The sequence below is a fragment of the Mizuhopecten yessoensis genome, unplaced genomic scaffold (assembly GCF_002113885.1).
Source record: "Mizuhopecten yessoensis strain PY_sf001 unplaced genomic scaffold, ASM211388v2 scaffold6523, whole genome shotgun sequence".
Lineage (NCBI taxonomy): Eukaryota > Metazoa > Mollusca > Bivalvia > Pectinida > Pectinidae > Mizuhopecten > Mizuhopecten yessoensis.
The window spans coordinates 463,777-484,805 of record NW_018406592.1 but is presented as its reverse complement, the minus strand read 5'-3'; the positions used below and the strand labels follow the sequence as shown (position 1 = coordinate 484,805).

The following is a 21,029-nucleotide window of genomic DNA, read 5'->3' as shown; positions in this document are numbered from 1 at the left end:
TAGGTAGGAAAACAGGGTGTAAACAATGATTATTAGCTATCCTACAGGTCATGACATTTGTAGGTAGGAATACAGGGCGTAAACAATGATTATTGGCTATCCTACAGGTCATGACCTTGGTAGGTAAGAATACAGGGTGTAAATAATGATTATTGGCTATCCTACAGGTCATGACCTTTGTAGGTAAGAACACAGGGTGTAAACAATAATTATTGACTATCCTACAGGTCATGACCTTTGTAGGTAGGAATACAGGGTGTAAACAATGATTATTGGCTATCCTACAGGTCATGACCTTTGCAGTCATGTTGTGAAGAATTCAGGTTTAGTCTTCCATGTTAACATTCAATAACACAAGTAATAACAGATACAGGACACAGGTGAACGGAACAAAGAACAGCCATCTTGGAAATTATGAGCCAATATGGCAGCCCCACGAGACAAAAATTAGAGGTAATGAGTACAGTTTTCTGTGAATTGGCAAACAAAACAATCATACGACATTAATTTTGTAAACACGACAACAAGACTTACAAAGTCAGATAACTCTGCCTCATTTTCCTGAGAGGAAGAAATGAATGAAGAAATGTAAGATAATATGTGCAACTGTATGTAAATAGTAAGATGTTGACTGATAACAATAACACTGAGATGATCACCCAGGAGGGTGGACCAGGTTATAGACCCAGGTGGTGAACCTTATACTTCCCTTTGATCAGTAAAGATTGTAATACAGGAGAAACTGGTTGTCTGTTTACTTGACTTTCAAAACAAATTTATTCAACAAAAAGTGTCCTGAAGATAAATACCTGGAAAATATCTGACCGAAAAGCTGAAATCTCTTTATCTTTAATGATTTTCTGAATAGTCTGACCCTCATACTTATTGGCTACATTTCTAGTTTTTAAACATAAAATAATAAACAGGAGAACATTAGAGAGATATTTACTTAAGTCAGCTTTCAGTGATACACTTAAGCTATGGGGATGTTGTTTAATAGAATTGGAGAAGGGGATGGGGCGAGTCTCACCTTGTCCAGTCCTCGTAGCTTGTGAGTCTGAGAGAGGAGATCCTTTAAGGACTGTATAGCTGACATCAGACTCTGTTTCTCATTGTCCCAGGACGACCGTAGTGCAGCCAAGTCAGCCTCCTTGTCTACCTTATCAGTGTTGAGGTGTCGATTCAGGAACTGTAACTCGGACATACTCAGCACCTGGACACTTTCCTTGTGGAGGCGTTCCATCAAGTTCTGTAAAATATATCAAACACCCGGTTGTTCTAAGTACAAAGATATTGATATCTTAAATATTTAGTTTAGAATCAAAACCAGAACATGATCAAACCAAAATTCTTGAAAGATGTGATAAGTTTTGAAATCTATATTTCTAGTAATGGTATTTTATTTAATAAAAATAAGATGACATAATAGACAAAGATGTGTCCTGAAAATGTATACCCTCATTACTTATCTGAGCAATCAGCCTTACCTGGAGACGTACTGGCTCATTTTCTATACCCTCATTACTTATCTGAGCAATCAGCCTTACCTGGAGACGTGCTGGCACATTTTCGTTGAAAGAAAGGTCTGTAGCAGTGGACGCTGCATTGCTGCCAGCATCACCATTGTCGACCCGACCTTGTCCCTGGGCAGTGTCAGACAACGACCGTCGTAGACGATTGTCAAGTTTCTCTGACAAAGAGATCTCTGCCTGTAATCTCTCCACATGTTCCATGGTAGACTGGTCAGCTGCTGGAAACACAAAAATATTCATACAATTATCAGTCAGCAGATTTCAGAAGAGGAGTGGATCACACCAGCTCGTTGGTGGATGAATGTCTTCCCTAATGCTAATGTCCTTAACACACAATGGAGAAATTAAATCAAACTGGAACTTGAATGAGTCTTATTCCCCTTCCAACTCAGATGAGCCCTCCCATCATTGATATCTTGTACAACCCCTACACACCTAGGACGGGGTCCTTGACCTTGGCCAGTTCCATTTCCTGTTTTTGGCGTGCGACTAATCTGTTAATTTCTGTCTTATGTTCTTTGGCCAAGTCACGCCTGACTTCTCCGATCTTGTTCTCAAGTTCCTTCTTGTGTAGTACTCTCAGGTGCTCAATCTCGTCGTCATAGCGAATTCGCAGCTGCATGAGTGTGGTGTCGGTCTCGTGACGTGCACGCTCTTGTATGTCGTGTATATGACGCTGGTGCTGATGGGATAGCTCCTCCCTTAACTCCATCACTTTCTGTAGACAGGAAGATAAACACTAAACAATTAAACATCAACATAATACAGTATGGGACTCGAGTAAAATACACAAAGTCTGTAATGTAGAAATTGATTGGACAGGACACCAATATTTCTGTATTACAGTTTTGTGGTGAGAGTATGGCTGGCAAGAAATAAACTTACTGGCGTAGTACAGATAGTATGTGTTAGTGTATCAACCTCCGTCCTAATAAGTAAGGTAGATTTGTCTGTTCAGCAGAGTTATTACTGATGCTTACTATTGTCAATATTTGGAATGCTTCAGCTGATGAACTTCAGTCCTGTCTCTATTTCATATTCCAGTGCTGATCACAATCGTCATTGTGTGAGTTAGTTTTGTACACGTACATTTCTGTGACATAGTGAGAAGGGGTTTACCGGGGCCCAAGATGGGATATTTGTGTAACTGTTCTCAATCAGACATATGACTTTTCCTATGTTTTGCATTACAAAGGGTACATAAATGTGAAAGGATAATCTCTAGCCAAATAAGATGATGACACGTGAACTTGTTCGTACAAAGGGTGGAGACAAATCAAGGTCATATTGTATCATTACACTTAAGATTAATGACATCATCTTTGTCCAAAACAACTCACCCTGACATAGTCTTTGTCTGAACTCACTGTGACATAGTCTTTGTCTGAACTCACTCTGACGAAGTCTTTGTCTGAACTCACCCTAACGAAGTCTTTGTCTGAACTCACCCTAACAAAGTCTTTGTCTGAACTCACCCTGACGTAGTCTTTGTCTGAACTCACCCTGACGTAGTCTTTAGCTGTGAGTGACGATGATGATCGGAACAGTTCCAGCTCTGACGATGTCTGCTTTAGCTCCTGTGTGAGTGCCACCATCTTCAGCCGCAGTGTGGTGGTGTCTAGTGTTGCAAAGTCTTCTTCACTCTCCTGGCTGTCACTACGGAGACGGAGGACAGGTGGCTCCCTCTTCTTCTCGTCAACACTCTGATCTTGGCTGGTATCACGCCTCTGAAAATGGGAATTGATATATCAAGGTAGTAATAAGCAATGATTTTATTTTAAGGGATAGGCCTCAAATGTATTAACAGCCTTCATCATTTCTGAAAAATATCTTTATAGTGAACTGTCTACAAAAGTGATAATTTTTGAAGAGTAGGGAAAAATTATGGAATGATCTCACAGTGTAAATATGTATTACTGAAAATCGATTAACCATATGCAGTCAAACCTGGTCATGCGACCACATTTATTAAGAGACTTCCTGTATAAAGAGACCACCTGTGTCAATAACAATAACAATGACAGTGATAGAATTACAATCAAAGGTCAATAACGATGACAGTGACGTAATTACAAACAAAGGTCAATAACAATGACAGTGACATAATTACAACCAAAGGTCAATAACGATGACAGTGATATAATTACAATCAAAGGTCAATAACGATGACAGTGACGTAATTATAACCAAATGTCAATAACGATGACAGTGACGTAATTACAATAAAAGGTCAATAACAATGACAGTGATGTAATTACAACCAAAGGTCAATAACAATGACAGTGATGTAATTACAACCAAAGGTCAATAACGATGACAGTGACGTAATTACAACCAAAGGTCAATAACAATGACAGTGACATAATAACAACCAAAGGTCAATAACGATGACAGTGACGTAATTACAATCAAAGGTCAATAACAATGACAGTGATGTAATTACAACCAAAGGTCAATAACGATGACAGTGACGTAATTATAACCAAATGTCAATAACGATGACAGTGACGTAATTACAATCAAAGGTCAATAACGATGACAGTGACGTAATTACAATCAAAGGTCAATAACGATGACAGTGACGTAATTAAAACCAAAGGTCAATAACAATGACAGTGACGTAATTACAACCAAATGTCAATAACGATGACAGTGACGTAATTACAACCAAAGGGCAATAACAATGACAGTGACGTAATTACAACCAAAGGTCAATAACGATGACATTGACAAAATTACAATCAAAGGTCAATAACAATGACAGTGACGTAATTACAACCAAAGGTCAATAACGATGACAGTGACGTAATTATAACCAAATGTCAGTGTGAATATCACCATCACACCAGGCTGACAGTCATGTCGTCGGTGTAAATATCACCATCACACCAGGCTGACAGTCATATCCTTGGTGTAAATATCACCATCACACCAGGCTGACAGTCATGTCGTCGGTGTAAATATCACCATCACACAAGGCTGACAGCCATATCCTCTGTGTAAATATCACCATCACACCAGGCTGACAGTCATATCCTTGGTGTAAATATCAGCATCACACAAGGCTGACAGTCATGTCCTCGGTGTGAATATCACCATCACAAAAGGCTGACAGCCATATCCTTGGTGTAAATGTCACAATCACACAAGGCTGACAGCCATATCCTCGGTGTAAATATCACCATCACACAAGGCTGACAGCCATATCCTCTGTGTAAATATCACCATCACACAAGGCTGACAGCCATATCCTCGCTGTGAGCCTTACCATTGGCACCAACGATCATTTACAATGTCAAATTCACGAGGTGAAACTAGAACAGTGACAGGTTAGCAAGAGCCCCACCATGTGCCCCTGACCGTACCTCGACGGTCTATTTTTAGTAACTTTGTCTTTAGAAACTTTTCTAACATATTGCAGTATATCACTTTGTCCAATTTCAAAAAGATCAGTTTTTTCGATTCTGTGTTAATCTCGGGAAACCAAAGTGTGGATGGACTGACGGACAGACAAACTGATGGCCATTGCGCTTCCTATAGGTCACCCTGATCACTGATGTGGGGCCCTTATAAAGGAAATGTGAACTGCCGGGTAATATTCTTAGTTACTGGAGCTGTTGGAGAAACAGTTTGGGCGAGTTTACTACCAAACAATACCATTGGTAACTGGAATTGTGGAAGAAAAGGGTTGGTCCTTTCAGCAGCAACACTATATATGTGCAAGTCAGATCACTAATCAGCAATCCTGACTATCAGCGACCAAAGTCTTAGTCCTGACTGTAAGTGACCAAAGTCTCAATCCTGGCTATAAGTGACAAAGTCTCAATCCTGACTATAAGTGACAAAGTCTCAATCTTGACTATAAGTGACCAAAGTCTCAAACCTGACTATAAGTGACAAAGTCTCAATCCTGACTATAAGTGACCAAAGTCTATTTGACAGTCACTAACCTGTGAGGTTTCCTGCTGTTGAAGGTCCAACACAGCTGCCTTGGACGCGTTCAGCTCCATCTGAAGACTGTCGATTCGTTTTTGTGCCAGTTCTGGAATGACATCTATATCCAGGTCCAGTCCGATCCCTGATGACTGATCAAGCTCCCCTCTGAGCTTGGAAACCTCATGAGCCCTTGTTTCCAGCTCCCGAGCTTTCCTCTCAAGCTCCTCAACTGTAGCTTTAAGGCTTTGCTTGCTGTTATGTAGATCAGCGTAAACCAAGTCTAGTTCCTGCGCCTTTGACTCAAGCTCCTCTTCATTTCTCACTTGTGATGTACGAGCTCTCTCCAGCTCTTCAGCTTTCTCCTCTACACAAAGTTTGGTCTGCTCCAGTTCTTTCTCCAACACTTCCACAGCTTCGTTCTTTTCCTGAAGAAGAAGCAAACTTTTATTTGACAGAATCCAGCATGTATATTTTAGCAATTCTTTGTACTACATAAATGAACATTCTTAAAAAAAAATTCATCCATTCAAAATAAATTGCCTGGACAACATTTGAAAGTTATAACATTATTTTAGATGGGCAGACAAATAAAGAATGAGCATTTTGTTCTGTTCAGGGAAAATTTGTTCCCAATACAGCTAAGGTCACACCAAGACCTGCTTAGCAAGTTATAGGATGCACATGAAAAGTGGACTAAATAACTTAAAGACAGATTACACAGAGCAATTCATTGAAGATTTTAGTCTTACCATGATTTCTGTCTGTAGGTTAGTTACCGTGGCTACTGCGTCCCCTCCTCCTACAGTCGACTCTGTGGCAGCCTGCAGCTGCTGATTCTGGTTCTGAAGGTCACTAATGACCTTGGCTTGCTTAGCATGAGCCATGTTGGCAGTATTTTTCAGACTTGTGACCTCATCCTCTCTCTCAGCCTCTGACCTCTCCAGCTGTTGGTGCAGATCCTGACACCAAACAAAACCCATTTTATACTACCAAATTATATTTATCAGATGTTCTAGTGTAAAAAAAGTATTGAGACAATTAACGTAAATTCTGAGACCTCACAAATGTCTGTTACAACTGTTATTGATTTTTTTCACAATAAACCATTGCTGAATATAATGTTCTTGTGTAAAATTTTAAATATACTGAAATTTGTCCTTATTCTTGTGACCCATATTCCTGTCACTCTTACCATGACAAAAAGCCTGACCTCTAACCTTTAACTCAACATGACCCTTACAATACAGAGTAAACTTTAAATAAGGAACTCCCATAACCCTTACTTTGAAAAGTCTTTAACCATGACCTTTAAATGTAACTGTTGTACTAATACCTTAACAAGCCTGTCGTGGTCTACATTAGCTTGATGCATTTCCAGCTTCAGTTTCACATACTCTTCTTCTTTCTCCTCCACCAGTTGTAGCTGTGCCTCACTGAATTCCACTGCCTGGGTCAGTTTCTCTTTCATGTCCTCAAACTCTGCATCCTTTTCTTTCTGGAGCAGAGTTTTTTCACGGCGAACTTCTTGTAGCTCAGACATCAGTTCCTGTATGCGGTTCTCGTCGCCTTCCTGTTGCAGGAGCTGTAGCTCCCCCTGGAGGGAATGCAGCTGTTCCTCACGCTCTGACAGCTGTGCTGTTGTCTGCGACAGCTTCTCCTCCTTCTGTTGCAGTGTGGTGATGGCGTCCGACAGCTGTGCTGTGACCTTGAGGTACTGCTCCTGTAGTGTCCTGTACTCACTTTCCTTGGCGGCTAGGTGTGCAGTAACCTCATGCATTTTCTGCTCTGTTGATTCTGTAAGTTGCCCGTCTGACATGACCTCTGAACTCCACACGCTGGCTTGACCTCTGAGCTCTGTGACCTCCCGCTGTAAGTCTTCTATTATTTTCTCTTTCTCTTCAAAGTCAAACAAGCTGTCACCTTCTTTTAGTTTCATTTCCCTTAGCGAGTCCACTTGTTGCTGAAGCCATTCAACTTCATCATGGAGATGTCGCCCTTCTTCGTGACTTTTAGCCAATTGTTCTTCCACCGTTGAAATGTCTGCCTTTGCCTTGCTCTCCATTTCTTGTCTGATACTCACAAGCTCCTGCTGGAGACGGATCACCTGTGCAATTTTATCCTGAAGAAGCTTGTCACTCTCCGATACCTCTCCTTCAGCCCTAATGCTTTCCAGCTTACCCCCCATTTCGATGAGGCTGTCATCTTTCTCTCGTAAAAGGCTGTTGAGGTCATCCTCCCCACTCTTCATTGCATTGAGGGCCTCACGAAGGATTGAAATTTCCTCGTCTTTCTCTTTTAGATCCTCCACCACCTGACTCGCCTCTAGACCTCTGTACATGTCAAGCTCCTGCTCAAGCTGTACAACCCTTCCCTCCAGAGCCTGGGATCTTTCATCTGAGGATATCCCGCTTGAGGTACTTGGCATTTTCTCTTCTAGAGTTTTGTAGCTGGCAACTTCGTTTTCTAGACTGCAGACTTTTTCTTTCAGAGCCTGGATTGTCTCCTCCACAGCACGACTTATTGGAGGACCACGGATTCTCTCCAAAGTCTGTGGGAGAATCTGCTCCTCAAATACTTCACAAGGCTCAGTCTCAGGAACATTTGTTTGGGGTACCAATCCAACCTGTTTACCCTGGGAGACTGTACCTACACTCTCTGGCACTAGAATCTGATGGCTTCCCTGAGTAGGTAGCTCCAAGGACACTCCATCTATGTCCCCTTGGCGTGTCCCAACTTCACTAGACCTGGCAACATGGAGGTCCTGTTTGAGTTGGACGACTTCCCCTCGGAGACTTTCCAGCTCTAACTCTGTATCAGCAGTCTCCTCCTGCCTCAGATTTGTCACTTCCTTCCGCAATATCTGTAACTCTTCATCCTTTGCCACGGTCTCTTCATTCAGACAAGTTATTTCCCTTCTCAACTCGGTCACATCTTGCCCCTCTCCACCCTGGAGTTTGTCTTCGAGCCCTGCCATCCGTAGCTCAGTTATCTCTGCTTCACTAGACTGCGAGTTAAGCTCTTTCTTAAACATCCCAATCTCCGCTTGGTGATGCATCAGCTCATCTTCCTCTCTCTTTTTTGTAGCCTCAAGCTCATTCCTAAGCTCTAACATTTCCTCAGTTTGAAGAGAAATTTGAGTCTCATTCCTAAGTATTATAGCCTCAAGCTCCTTTATATGCACTGTGAGCTCCTCCTGTCCTCTCTGCAAACTTTCTGGCTCCTGATCTCCAGTCAAAGCTTCAAGCTTCTCCTTTAAAGCTGCCACTTCTTCCTGATGCATCTGATCGCCAGTCACAGCTTCAAGTTTCTTCTTTAAAGCTGACACTTCTTCCCGAAGAGACTGGATCTCTGCATTCTTCTCCTTCAAAAGAATGTCAGGACCCAACAGTCCAGCTTCTTCAAGTTTCCTCTGTAGATTTTCTGCAATCTTCAGATGTTCCTGGACAGTATCAAGTTGTTCTTCTAGCTTGGCAATCTGTTGGTCCCTGTCATTGATGACAACCTCCTTCTCCTGTTGAAGACACTGGACTTCCTGTGAGGCCTCTCCAGTGGAAACTTTCTCTTCCAGCTGAGACTTCAAATCTGTCAGTGTTGTCTCCTGGAAATCATCAAATAGAAACTGTATGTCAAGAGTATGTGATAGGCTGATGTTCCTTACCTCTGGTATTTTATGATCCGGAATGATTGAATGTGACTGTATTGAATTTCAATTGAAGCTATGATTTAACAGATGAAGATGTTGGGTAGAGTGATGCCTTACCAGCTGTTCTAGTTTCTCATTAAGAAGATACCTCACCTGCTGTTCTAGTTTCTCATTAAGAAGATATCTCACTTGCTTTTCTAGTTTCTCATTAAAAAGATACCTCACCTGCTGTTCTAGTTACTCATTAAGAAGATACCTCCCCTGCTGTTCTAGTTTCTCATTAAGAAGATACCTCACCTGCTGTTCTAGTTACTCATTAAGAAGATACCTCACCTGCTGTTCTAGCTTCTCATTAAGAAGATACCTCACCTGCTGTTCTAGTTACCCATTAAGAAGATACCTCACCTGCTGTTCTAGTTTCTCATTAAGAAGATACATTTCCTCGGCCTTCTCATCAATCACATTGTTCCGTTCTTTAACATCCCTTTGGAGTCTAGTTATTTCCAGTTCCAGCGCAGTCTGCAGAAGAATACATAAATACATCTTGTAAATATATTCCTTGTAACATTGTGACATCATTCCCCAAAAAATATTGATATTAAGGAAAGCTCACCACTATCTGAGGTACTTATCATGTGTGCTGAAATTACAAAATGTAGGTAAGCAGTGGTGTGTCCAACAAGTCGTCAAAAACAGACAGAAAAAAAGACAACCCAATTCCAGAATAACCCCCATCCCTCTGATTGTTGTGGGGAATTATAAGTGCTGCACAGTAAATGAAATTCACAAGATCTGTATCTTAACTGGCGTATTCATTTTTTTTCCTCCCATTTTAACAGAAATTCCCACTGAAAACTTACAAGGGTACTGGGACTTTCAGCAGACTTCTCTGTGAGTTCTTTGGTGAGAAGGTCAATGTCTCGCTCTTTTTCCTCAAGCATGGATTGTACTAAGTCAAAATCCTCTGACAACTTTGTCTGCAATATAAGGCACTTCCAGGTCACACATTTCCCCATTACTGGCGAAGCAATAAATATCTGGAAAACCATACTTTACAGAATAATTATGTCATTTTTTTTAACTTTTTTTTTTTTACTTTTTAAATATTTTCTTGTGAATGTAGACAGATACTGTCTGGCAAGTTATCTCCCTTACCTGGAAATCATTCAGACTTTCCACCTCTGAGTTCAGTGACTCTATCTGAATGGTCATCTGATCAATCTGGCTCTCCTTTTCCTGGACTAGCTGGGCATGGTCAAGACTGCTAGGATCAGCCTGGTAACAATGTAAATGTAATCAGTTAGAACTAAATACAACTTTCTGCTATTTTTATACACAACCATTGCTCCTCATAATTCAGCCAGAAATGAGTTGAAATTTTACTCTATAATCTGAATTCAAAAGCGAATGCACAGTTTTAAAACCATTTACATTTCTATATGTAACGAGATAATACATAGCCTGACACAAGTTGTCCGGAGGCTTGGCACCTGTACCTACTAACATGCCACAACTCGTTTAGTTAGACCTCTGACTGGTCAAACTTGATCATTAACACCTGGTTACATTAGACCTCTGACTGGTCAAACTTGATCATTAACACTCGGTTATGTTAGACCTCTTACTGGTCAAACTTTATCATTAACGCTCGGTTATGTTAGACCTCTGACTGGTCAAACTTGATCATTAACACTCTGTAACAGGTCAGCTTTACCTTTGCTTTTGGTGTCATCGTCTGGCTTTCTTTTAAAAATGAAATTTCTGCTTGTTTCTGTTTAACAATTTCTGTCAACTCCAGGATTTTATTCTGAAAATAAAGTTATACTGTTGTTGTTGACTGATAGACAGAAATGATAGAAAGGTACGGGGGCTCACTTGGCCGAACCACAGGTTTTCTCCAGGTACTCCGGTTTCCTCCCACAATAAGACCCCCACCCGCTAACATCCGGGCCAACAAGAGTGATTAATATAAGTTGTAAAAACTTTTTTCATAATTGTTGTAAAATAAATAGAGTTTCTATATGAATACATAGACAGAAATACTGACTAGGACTACTACATTATCAAAATCTGAAGTAAAAACAATGAGAGCAATCAAAATTGTAGTTGTCAGTAATGTAGTCGTCACTGTAGTTGTCAGTAATGTAGTCGTCACTGGAGTTGTCAGTATTGCTGTCATCACTGTAGTTGTCAGTAATGTAGTTGTCACTGTAGTTGTCAGTAATGTAGTCATCACTGTAGTTGTCACTGTAGTTGTCAGTAATGTAGTTGTCACTGTAGTTGTCTGTAATGTAGTCATCACTGTAGTCGTCACTGTAGTTGTAAGTAATGTAGTTGTCACTGTAGCTGTCAGTAATGTAGTCATCACTGTAGTCGTCACTGTAGTTGTGACTGTAGTTGTCAGTAATGTACTCATCACTGTAGTTGTCCCTGTAGTTGTCAGTAATGTAGTTATCACTGTAGTTGTCAGTAATGCTGTCGTCACTGTAGTTGTCAGTAATGCAGTCGTCACTGTAGTTGTCAGAAATGTAGTCGTCACTGTAGTTTTCAGTAATGTAGTCGTCACTGGAGTTGTCAGTATTACTGTCATCACTGTAGTTGTCAGTAATGCTGTCGTCATTGTAGTTGTCAGTAATGTAGTTTTCACTGTAGTTGTCAGTAATGCTGTCGTCACTGTAGTTGTCAGTGATGTAGTTGTCACTGTAGTTGTAAGTAATGTAGTTGTCACTGTAGCTGTCAGTAATGTAGTCGTCACTGGAGTTGTCAGTATTGCTGTCATCACTGTAGTTGGCAGTAATGTAGTTGTCACTGTAGCTGTCAGTAATGTAGTCGTCACTATAGTTATCAGTAATGTAGTCGTCACTGTTGTTGTCAGTAATGTACTCGTCACCGTAGTTGTCAGCAATGTAGTCGTCACGGTAGTTGTCAGTAATGTAGTCATCACTGTAGTTGTCACTGTAGATGTCAGTAATGTAGTCGTCACTGGAGTTATCAGTATTGCTGTCATCAGTGTAGTTGTCAGTAATGTAGTCCCCACTGTAGTTGTCAGTAATGTCGCCATCACTGGAGTTGTTTAAGGGGTTATACTTACCTTTTCTATTCATAAGTCAATATTTTGGGTAAATATTTCTTTCTTTTTTATTTTAATCTCATATACCCTCCATGAATGCTATCTGTGTGTTGGGGAAAGATATCTGTTTTTCTATCTGTTGTAATAATCTTGCTATGCTCAGTTGGGATGGAAGATGGTTTCATTAACAAGGCTTGATATTTCATTCAAACGGAGTAACCTCCCCTATAGTACCTGGTCTGTGTTACGTAAAGTTTCTAAATCTTGTCGTAGGCCGGTGTCAGTAATGTAGTTGTCACTGTAGCTGTCAGTAATGTAGTCGTCACTATAGTTGTCGGTAATGTAGTCGTCACTGTAGGTGTCAGTAATGTAGCCATCACCGGAGTTGTTTAAGGGGACATACTTACCATTTCTATTCATAAGTCAATATTTTGGGTAAATATTTCTTTCTTTTTTATTTTAATCTCATATACCCTCCATGAATGCTATCTGTGTGTTGGGGAAAGATATCTGTTTTTCTATCTGTTGTAATAATCTTGCTATGCTCAGTTGGGATGGAAGTCAGTAATGTAGTCACCACTGTAGTTGTCAGTAATGTTGTCGTCACTGTAGTTGTCAGTAAGGTAGTCGTCACTGTAGTTGTCGGTAATGTAGTCATCACTGTAGTCGTCACTGTAGTTGTAAGTAATGAAGTAGTCACTGTAGTTGTCAGGAATGTAGTCGTCACTGTAGTTGTGACTGTAGTTGTCAGTAATGTATTCGTCACTGTAGTTGTCGGTAATGTAGTCATCCCTGTAGTTGTCAGTAATGTAGTCGTCACTGTAGTTGTCAGTAATGTAGTCATCACTGGAGTTGTTTAAGGGGACATACTTACCTTTTCTATTCATAAGTCAATATTTTGGGGAAATATTTCTTTCTTTTTTATTTTAATCTCATATACCCTCCATGAATGCTATCTGTGTGTTGGGGAAAGATATCTGTTTTTCTATTTGTTGTAATAATCTTGCTATGCTCAGTTGGGATGGAAGATGGTTTCATTAACAAGGCTTGATATTTCATTCAAACGGAGTAACCTCCCCTATAGTACCTGGTCTGTGTTACGTAAAGTTTCTAAATCTTGTCGTAGGCCGGCAACATCCTCCTCTCGTTCATCTAGCTCAGACTTTGACTTCTGAAGTTCCCCACGGATCTCCTCCGTCTCCTCCCGATACTTCAGGGCGAACGAGTCCTCTATCTCCTGTTGGAGGTTGGTCTGTAACAGGACAGTAATGTACTAGAAATCCCACATATAACATCAACCCCCATTTTAATTAAATGGTGCTAAACCAGAGGAAGATTTAGCTCACAGTGTCGTACATTAGTAATTGATGTAATACTCTAAGGCTGTACCTATATATGAGTTGTGATGATGTTGGACTTCTCAAACTGAAGTCATAAAGCTAGATGATTAATCTAACCAAGATGGTTTACACACAGATCAACCAACAGACAAAAAAACCCACCATGTATCGGGTCCTTGAATAATTTATAAGCAACAACATCATAGAATAAGGAGAGATTATATCATTTTGAAAATCTATCCATGAATCATGTGATGCTGTTACATGTATCAGTAGCTACCACTTCACTGAATGAGTCAGTGACTCCAGGAGCCTCAATATCAGACCCATCACCAGAGAATGTAGATGCTTGAGAAGCTCTTAGAAACTGAATGTCTGACTTAGACTGCTCCAACTCTGCTTGTTGGCGATCAACTTCTGCCTGCTGCAGAATAAAAAAAACCCCAACAATATCAACATTTACCAACATGATTTTTAACTAGAACAGTACTAACCCCCTTTCCTATTCCTGATGTGAATACATGTTTATGTTACCTTGTATTTAACAGTGTGCTTATATAGCAATGAGACATCTAAAGCCAGGTTTTAAACAATCTCCCCAACAATCTCTCACCATCAAAGACAGAACTCACAATTGAGTTGTGTCAGACTTACCAGTCTGGCTATTTCCTGTCCAGAACGGAGACGTTCAATTTCATAGTTGAGCTGTTCTATCTGGTTATTAAGATGGTCTATCTCTTGGTTCTTTTCCATGATCAGACTCTGGTTCAGGACAGGCATTGGCATGGAGGCAATTTTATTCTGGAGGGATTTGATCTTGGTCTGTCATCAGGAAAAAAAAGCACTGATAATAATTACAACAGCTGTTGTTACAAACCAAAATTCAGTCTTCAAAGTTAAAAAAAGGCAAGGTTTTTTCTTTATCTTTTTCAAGTTACACATTAACATTTTTTGTCGGAGTATATGTATTATTCCATTCCAACAGTCCAAACCGGAGGAACTTAACTGACACCAAGTCAAGTTTGTACTAGCATTCGCCAAAACACTGCATACAATACATAATATTAGGTCAAACCTAATAGGAAATCATAAATGTTATCTGCAAACTGATAATTTACATGCAATTTAAAATGTACAGGTACCTCTGAAATTAAAGAGGAAAGCTAGAAAAGGATTGGTAACTATACATATAGCCACTGCATAGCTGGAAATGTAACTAAATGCAAACTGATAATTTAGGAAATAGGACTACACCATTGACAGCCAAAGCCTGTGAAGGTGACTGTGACCTACACTTGATACAATGTTACTCGAGCTGTGTCCATATAGAAAGTTTGAGGAGTGCTCGACTTTTAGTATTAGAGCAATTGGACAAAACCTAAAGTCCAAACAAGATAGTGTACAGCTGGGACGACACAGATCACAAACAAGATAGTGTACAGCTGGGATGACACAGATCACAAACAAGATAGTGTACCGCTGGGACGACACAGATCACAAACAAGATAGTATACGGCTGGGACGACACAGATCACAAACAAGATAGTGTACGGCTGGGATGACACAGATCACAAACAAGATAGTGTACCGCTGGGACAACACAGATCACAAACAAGATAGTGTACAGCTGGGACGACACAGATCACAAACAAGATAGTGTACAGCTGGGTTGACACAGATCACTAACACTGACTGGGCCTTTCACTGTATGCTGTTACGGTATGTAACACAGTTTTGCCAGTGAGTAAGTCACTGAATCAGTGCTTATACTTATTATATATTCTCTGAATGAGTGCTCCTACCGTCATCTCCATATTCTCATCCTGTAGTTTCTCGATGACCATGTCACGGCCAGGCTGACTTGTGACCTCTGGCCTATCTGTTGACTCAATGTGGTCAGACAGTTGCTGTATGAGGCGCTCCTTATTGACCAGTTGACCAGCTAAATCTTCAATCTGTTCTTTTTGCTCTTCCAACTGGATAAAAAACAAAACACTTCTGTGAATGGATTGTGAGAATGAATTTACTACAAAAGAAGATTCACATCCCCTTTTAAGTCTTATCCTCAAACACAAGTCATACCCCCTTCTGCCAGGCCTACCTTCTGTCACCCCACCCCCTAATCGGCTACACTAATTCCCATCAGTCATATGTCCTTCATCATTAACAATACCTCCCAAGTGCAACTTCTTCAGCCTCTTTTACATCCCGTTTCCATAACCACACCTCTTCACTCAGGGAATGCTGCCCTGCTCCCAAAATAGTAGAAAAGCTCAGCTTTCCTTCCTTTGGGGTACATAACCCTCTTCTACCTGACCCCCCCTAAATGAGGTCATGACCCCACCCAATCACCTACACTTTACTGATAATCTACCCCCACCCAATCACCTACACCTTACTGATAATCTACCCCCACCCAATCACCCACACCTTACTGATAATCTACCCCCCCCCAATCACCTACACCTTACTCATAATCTACCCCCACCCAATCACCTACACCTTGCCCCATTTGTCACTGATTATCTACCTCCACCCAATCACCTACACCTTACGGATTATCTACCCAAACCCAATCACCTACACCTAACTGATAATCTACCCCTCCCCAATCACCTACACCTTACTAATAATCTACCCCCACCCAATCACCTACCCCTTACTGATTATCTACCCCTACCCAATCACCTACACCTTACTAATAATCTACCCCCACCCAATCACCTACACCTTACTGATTATCTACCCTCAACCAATCACCTACACCTTTCCCTATTTGTCACTGATAATCTACCTCCACCCAATCACCTACACCTTTCCCTATTTGTCACTGATAATCTACCCCCACCCAATCACCTACACCTTACTGATTATCTACTCCCACCCAATCACCTACACCTTACTGATTATCTACTCCCACCCAATCACCTACACCTTACTGATTATCTACTCCCACCCAATCACCTACACCTTACTGATTATCTACCTCCACCCAATCACCTACACCTTTCCCTATTTGTCACTGATTATCTACCTCCAACCAATCACCTACACCTTGCCCTATTTGTTATTGATTATCTACCCCCAACCAATCACCTACACCTTACTGATTATCTACCTCCACCCAATCACCTACACCTTGCCCTATTTGTCACTGATGATCTACCTCCACCCAATCACCTACACCTTGCCCCATTTGTCACTGATTATCTCCCTCCCCCCAATCACCTACACCTTTCCCTATTTGTCACTGATTATCTTCCCCCAACCAATCACCTACACCTTACTGATTACCTACCCCCAACCAATCACCTACACCTTGCCCCATTTGTCACTGATTATCTCCCTCCCCCCAATCACCTACACCTTTCCCTATTTGTCACTGATTATCTGCCTCCAACCAATCACCTACACCTTGCCCTATTTGTCACTGATTATCTACCCCCAACCAATCACCTACACTTTGCCCCATTTGTCACTGATGATCTACCTCCACCCAATCACCTACACCTTGCCCCATTTGTCACTGATTATCTACCTCCACCCAATCACCTACACCTTTCCCTATTTGTCACTGATTATCTACCCCCAACCAATCACCTACACCTTGCCCCATTTGTCACTGATTATCTACCTCCACCCAATCACCTACACCTTGCCCTATTTGTCACTGATTATCTACCTTGTCCAAATCACCTACACCCTGCCCTATTTGTCACTGATTATCTACCTCCACCCAATCACCTACCTGTCTATCACGAGTCTCCACGAACTCTGTCTGTCTTTCCAGCTGTCTTTGAAGTGTAGCTGCCTGACTGTCCTCGCCCAGACTCCCACGGTGCCTCATCGCGTCCAGTTGATTCTCTAGGGCTGAGATCTGCTTCAGCTGCTGCTCCACTCGGTGCTGTAACGCCTCCTTCTCGTGGAGTAATTCCTGTCAGAGAAAGTCAGGAGTTCAAAACTCACATCTGCATCTACTATATTTTACCATTTACTCAATCTTCAGAAAGGGAGTAAAATTTAATTCTATGTGAGAATATTTTTTTCCATATATAGCCTTCTGCAAGCATTCAAATGAAATAGTTCAAAAGTTTCACCATTTTAATATGAGAAAATTCAATTATTTAAATTGAAAAAAGTTTCAGTCATTCTCAAAATTTACATATTAAAAAAATAATAAATCTGAGAACTTATATGCTACCATTTCTAATTTTAGGACTAATATCATTAAAAGTTCAAACACTAAGAATTAATCTGGATAATCAAAACAACATAGACTTTGTTTGTGTCCAGTCATTACCCTGGAGGTATGTGATCCTTACACTTACCTCTTCTTGGTGAAGTGATAGCTGTGAAGGCAGGAGGCGTCGGTGTCGTGTGTTAGTCTTACGTCCTCCGTTTGGAGCGTGAGTTTCTAACGTCTCCTCGTCGTCCGACTCTACATTGGGCGGGAGTTTAATGATTTCTGACAGTTCAGTGTTAACTTGATGTTGTTGAGACAATTCATCCTCCATTTCCCGTAATTTCTACACAAAAAATACCAAACGATTAATGTTATCTTTCTATTCCAGGTACTTAAGTTTCTAATAAGAAAGTGAACTCACCAAAATTGCGCATTAAATTGACACACAGTATTAATTGCCACCAAACACAAAAGGCAGGTTTCAAATAATTTGATATTTGTCTACATAGACCCCGCTGTAGGAGTGACATTTGATCCATTATGAATTAAATGTAAATATTCCTATTCAATTGCCTTTCTATTTGTAGAAATACTTGTATTTGTGTATAATTATCATTCGAGTGTGAGCGCTAGTTTTTTGGTATACAACTATCATCGGAGTGTGATCATTAGGAATTCCCAGTAATGTATATTTTATTTCCAGTTTTGAGTTTACCTCAGAAATTGTTAAAATGTTACCTGTCTGAGTATATCTTCCATCCGACTCCTCTCCTCGAGTTCCTTTTCCTGCTGTATGACAAGGGCCCGCATGTCCTCGGCACTCATCTGTTTGTCCTGGAGGTCACGCTGGAGTTGTGCCGTCTGCTCCACAAATTCACTGTCACGGTCCAAGCGGCTCTGCAACTGCTCTGTCAGGTCATCCACCTACCATGGAAAAACAACTTAACAACCAGGCAACTAAAGCCACAGCTTATTTTCTTCTTTTTCCCCCCCTCCAAAGCAAGAATGAATTTGTTATTTTTGAGGTCAACCAGCTTTTACTTTTGTCAGAGTTTCAAATTAAATATTGAGATATATTGAAAAGATGTTTTCATTCTGCTATTTTTAAATAAGAGGGCTACTTCAACATGAAGTTAAAATTGTGATAAATATTGTTAATATAATTTTCATATTTAAAAAAAAAAAAAAGGTGGGTGAGTTTGTTTAACAAGGCTATAGGTTCAATGCAAAACTTTTAAAAGGCCAGGTGTACAATACTAAACTTACCTGTCGTTAAGGCCAGGTGTACAATACTAAACTTACCTGTCGTTAAGGCCAGGTGTACAATACTAAACTTACCTGTCATTAAGGCCAGAGGTACAATACTAAACTTACCTGTCGTTAAGGCCAGAGGTACAATACTAAACTTACCCGTCATTAAGGCCAGAGGTACAATACGAAACTTACCTGACGTTAAGGCCAAAGGTACAACACTAAACTTACCTGTCGTAAAGGCCAGAGGTATAATACTAAACTTACCTGTCGTTAAGGCCAGGGGTACAATACTAAACTTACCTGTCGTTAAGGCCAAAGGTACAACACTAAACTTACCTGTCGTAAAGGCCAGAGGTATAATACTAAACTTACCTGTCGTTAAGGCCAGAGGTACAATACTAAACTTACCTGTCGTTAAGGCCAGAGGTATAATACTAAACTTACTTCTCGTTGTAGCCTGGTTTCCACCTTCTTCTCCTTCTGACTTTCTAGGATTTTTTGTTCCCAATTCCCTATCTCTCTCTGGAAATCCTCTCTTTCTTTCTCCCTTTCTATAGCTTCTTCCTGTGAACAATGATTTTAATACAGTTGAATAATATTATTAACTTGTGTTTTTGAACACCATGCATATTTCAAAACCTATTTTTAAACCTCCAGCAGTTTACTTCACAGCAATATAATTTTGATATATCAAAGCGTTGTTTATCTAAAATGTTTCCATTATCCTAACAGCTTCCCATTGTACAGAGCTTGGATGAATATACATGTGTCTGATACAGAGTATCTTGTGACCTGGCAATAAGTCCATGCCTGGTGAGAAACCCACCCAGGTCAATGTTAAAAAAGGTTATTTCATTGTCCTGCAATTAGCCCACCCCCTAAGTTAAATTACATCATTTGTATTAGAGATTATGTAGTTGGTGGGGTCCCTGGGCTTAATGCAGGATAAATACAGTAACTTAGGACTATTTAGGAACTCAGGACTATTGAGGAACTGAAGATAGTAAGTAACTAAGGACTATTAAGTAACTCAGGACTATTTAGGAACTCAGAACTATTTAGTAACTTAGGACTATTAAGTAACTCAGGACTATTTAGGAACTTAGGACTATTTAGTAACTCAGGACTATTTAGGAACTCAGGACTATTGAGGAACTGAAGATAGTAAGTAACTTAGGACTATTTAGGAACTTAGGACTATTTAGTAACTCAGGACTATTGAGGAACTGAAGATAGTAAGTAACTTAGGACTATTTAGGAACTCAGGACTATTTAGTAACTCAGGACTATTTAGGAACTTAGGACTATTTAGGAACTCAGGACTATTTAGTAACTTAGGACTATTTAGTAACTAAGGACTATTAAGTAACCCAGGACTATTTAGGAACTCAGGACTATTAAGTAACTCAGGACTATTTAGGAACTTAGGACTATTTAGTAACTTAGGACTATTAAGTAACTCAGGACTATATAGGAACTCTGGACTATTTAGGAACTCAGGACTATTTAGTAACTTAGGACTATTAAGTAACTCAGGACTATTTAGGAACTTAGGACTATTTAGGAATAAAGTTGCTGTATTAATACCAGGTGAATTTCTACCATTCACACAACTCTGATGTGTGACTGTAGTTTTTACCTATATAACACTGATGTGTGTCTGTAGTTTTTTCCTATATAACACTCTGATGTGTGACTGTAGTTTTTACCTATAAAACACTCTGATGTGTGACTGTAGTGTTTACCTAAATAACACTCTGATTTGTGACTGTAGATTTTACCTATATAACACTGATGTGTGACTGTAGTTTTTACCTATATAACACTCTGATGTGTGACTGTAGTGTTTACCTAAATAACACTCTGATTTGTGACTGTAGATTTTACCTATATAACACTGATGTGTGACTGTAGTTTTTACCTATATAACACTGATGTGTGACTGTAGCTTTTACCTATATAACACTCTGATGTGTGACTAGTTTTTACCTATATAACACTGATGTGTGACTGTAGTTTTTACCTATATAACACTCTGATGTGTGACTGTAGTGTTTACCTATATAACACT

The 21,029-nt window shown here is 40.2% G+C and overlaps 3 protein-coding genes across 9 annotated transcripts in view; all 3 read right to left on the bottom strand.

Annotated features, from left to right (window-relative positions):
* Positions 1-12,453, bottom strand: part of LOC110452281 (A-kinase anchor protein 9-like) — a 54,611-nt gene extending 42,158 nt beyond the window's left edge. For 5 of the 7 annotated variants that reach the window (XM_021500695.1, XM_021500697.1, XM_021500698.1 and 2 more), the window contains exons 1-13: positions 12,416-12,453; positions 10,826-10,918; positions 10,267-10,386; positions 9,972-10,088; positions 9,517-9,630; positions 6,802-9,066; positions 6,218-6,427; positions 5,483-5,893; positions 3,035-3,259; positions 1,968-2,250; positions 1,548-1,750; positions 1,031-1,249; positions 535-561 (exon numbers count right to left, since the gene is read on the bottom strand). In XM_021500695.1, the coding sequence (XP_021356370.1) occupies positions 535-561; positions 1,031-1,249; positions 1,548-1,750; positions 1,968-2,250; positions 3,035-3,259; positions 5,483-5,893; positions 6,218-6,427; positions 6,802-9,066; positions 9,517-9,630; positions 9,972-10,088; positions 10,267-10,386; positions 10,826-10,843 (4,212 nt within the window). In that variant the 5' untranslated portion in view covers positions 10,844-10,918; positions 12,416-12,453. The remainder of the gene's footprint in view (positions 1-534; positions 562-1,030; positions 1,250-1,547; positions 1,751-1,967; positions 2,251-3,034; positions 3,260-5,482; positions 5,894-6,217; positions 6,428-6,801; positions 9,067-9,516; positions 9,631-9,971; positions 10,089-10,266; positions 10,387-10,825; positions 10,919-12,415) is intronic. The other 2 variants (XM_021500696.1, XM_021500700.1) reach the window with 2 other exon arrangements.
* LOC110452273 (probable serine/threonine-protein kinase clkA) lies at positions 11,175-12,215 on the bottom strand. The gene has a single exon (XM_021500674.1). The coding sequence runs from the start codon at positions 12,213-12,215 to the stop codon at positions 11,175-11,177; it is 1,041 nt and encodes a 346-aa protein (XP_021356349.1).
* An 806-nt stretch (positions 12,454-13,259) lies between the features above and the next one.
* Positions 13,260-21,029, bottom strand: part of LOC110452271 (A-kinase anchor protein 9-like) — a 16,098-nt gene continuing 8,328 nt past the window's right edge. Inside the window, exons 4-11 of the mRNA XM_021500673.1 lie at positions 19,403-19,522; positions 18,443-18,628; positions 17,850-18,047; positions 17,270-17,455; positions 15,324-15,497; positions 14,176-14,343; positions 13,802-13,945; positions 13,260-13,433 (exon numbers count right to left, since the gene is read on the bottom strand). Of these exons, the coding sequence (XP_021356348.1) occupies positions 13,260-13,433; positions 13,802-13,945; positions 14,176-14,343; positions 15,324-15,497; positions 17,270-17,455; positions 17,850-18,047; positions 18,443-18,628; positions 19,403-19,522 (1,350 nt within the window). The remainder of the gene's footprint in view (positions 13,434-13,801; positions 13,946-14,175; positions 14,344-15,323; positions 15,498-17,269; positions 17,456-17,849; positions 18,048-18,442; positions 18,629-19,402; positions 19,523-21,029) is intronic.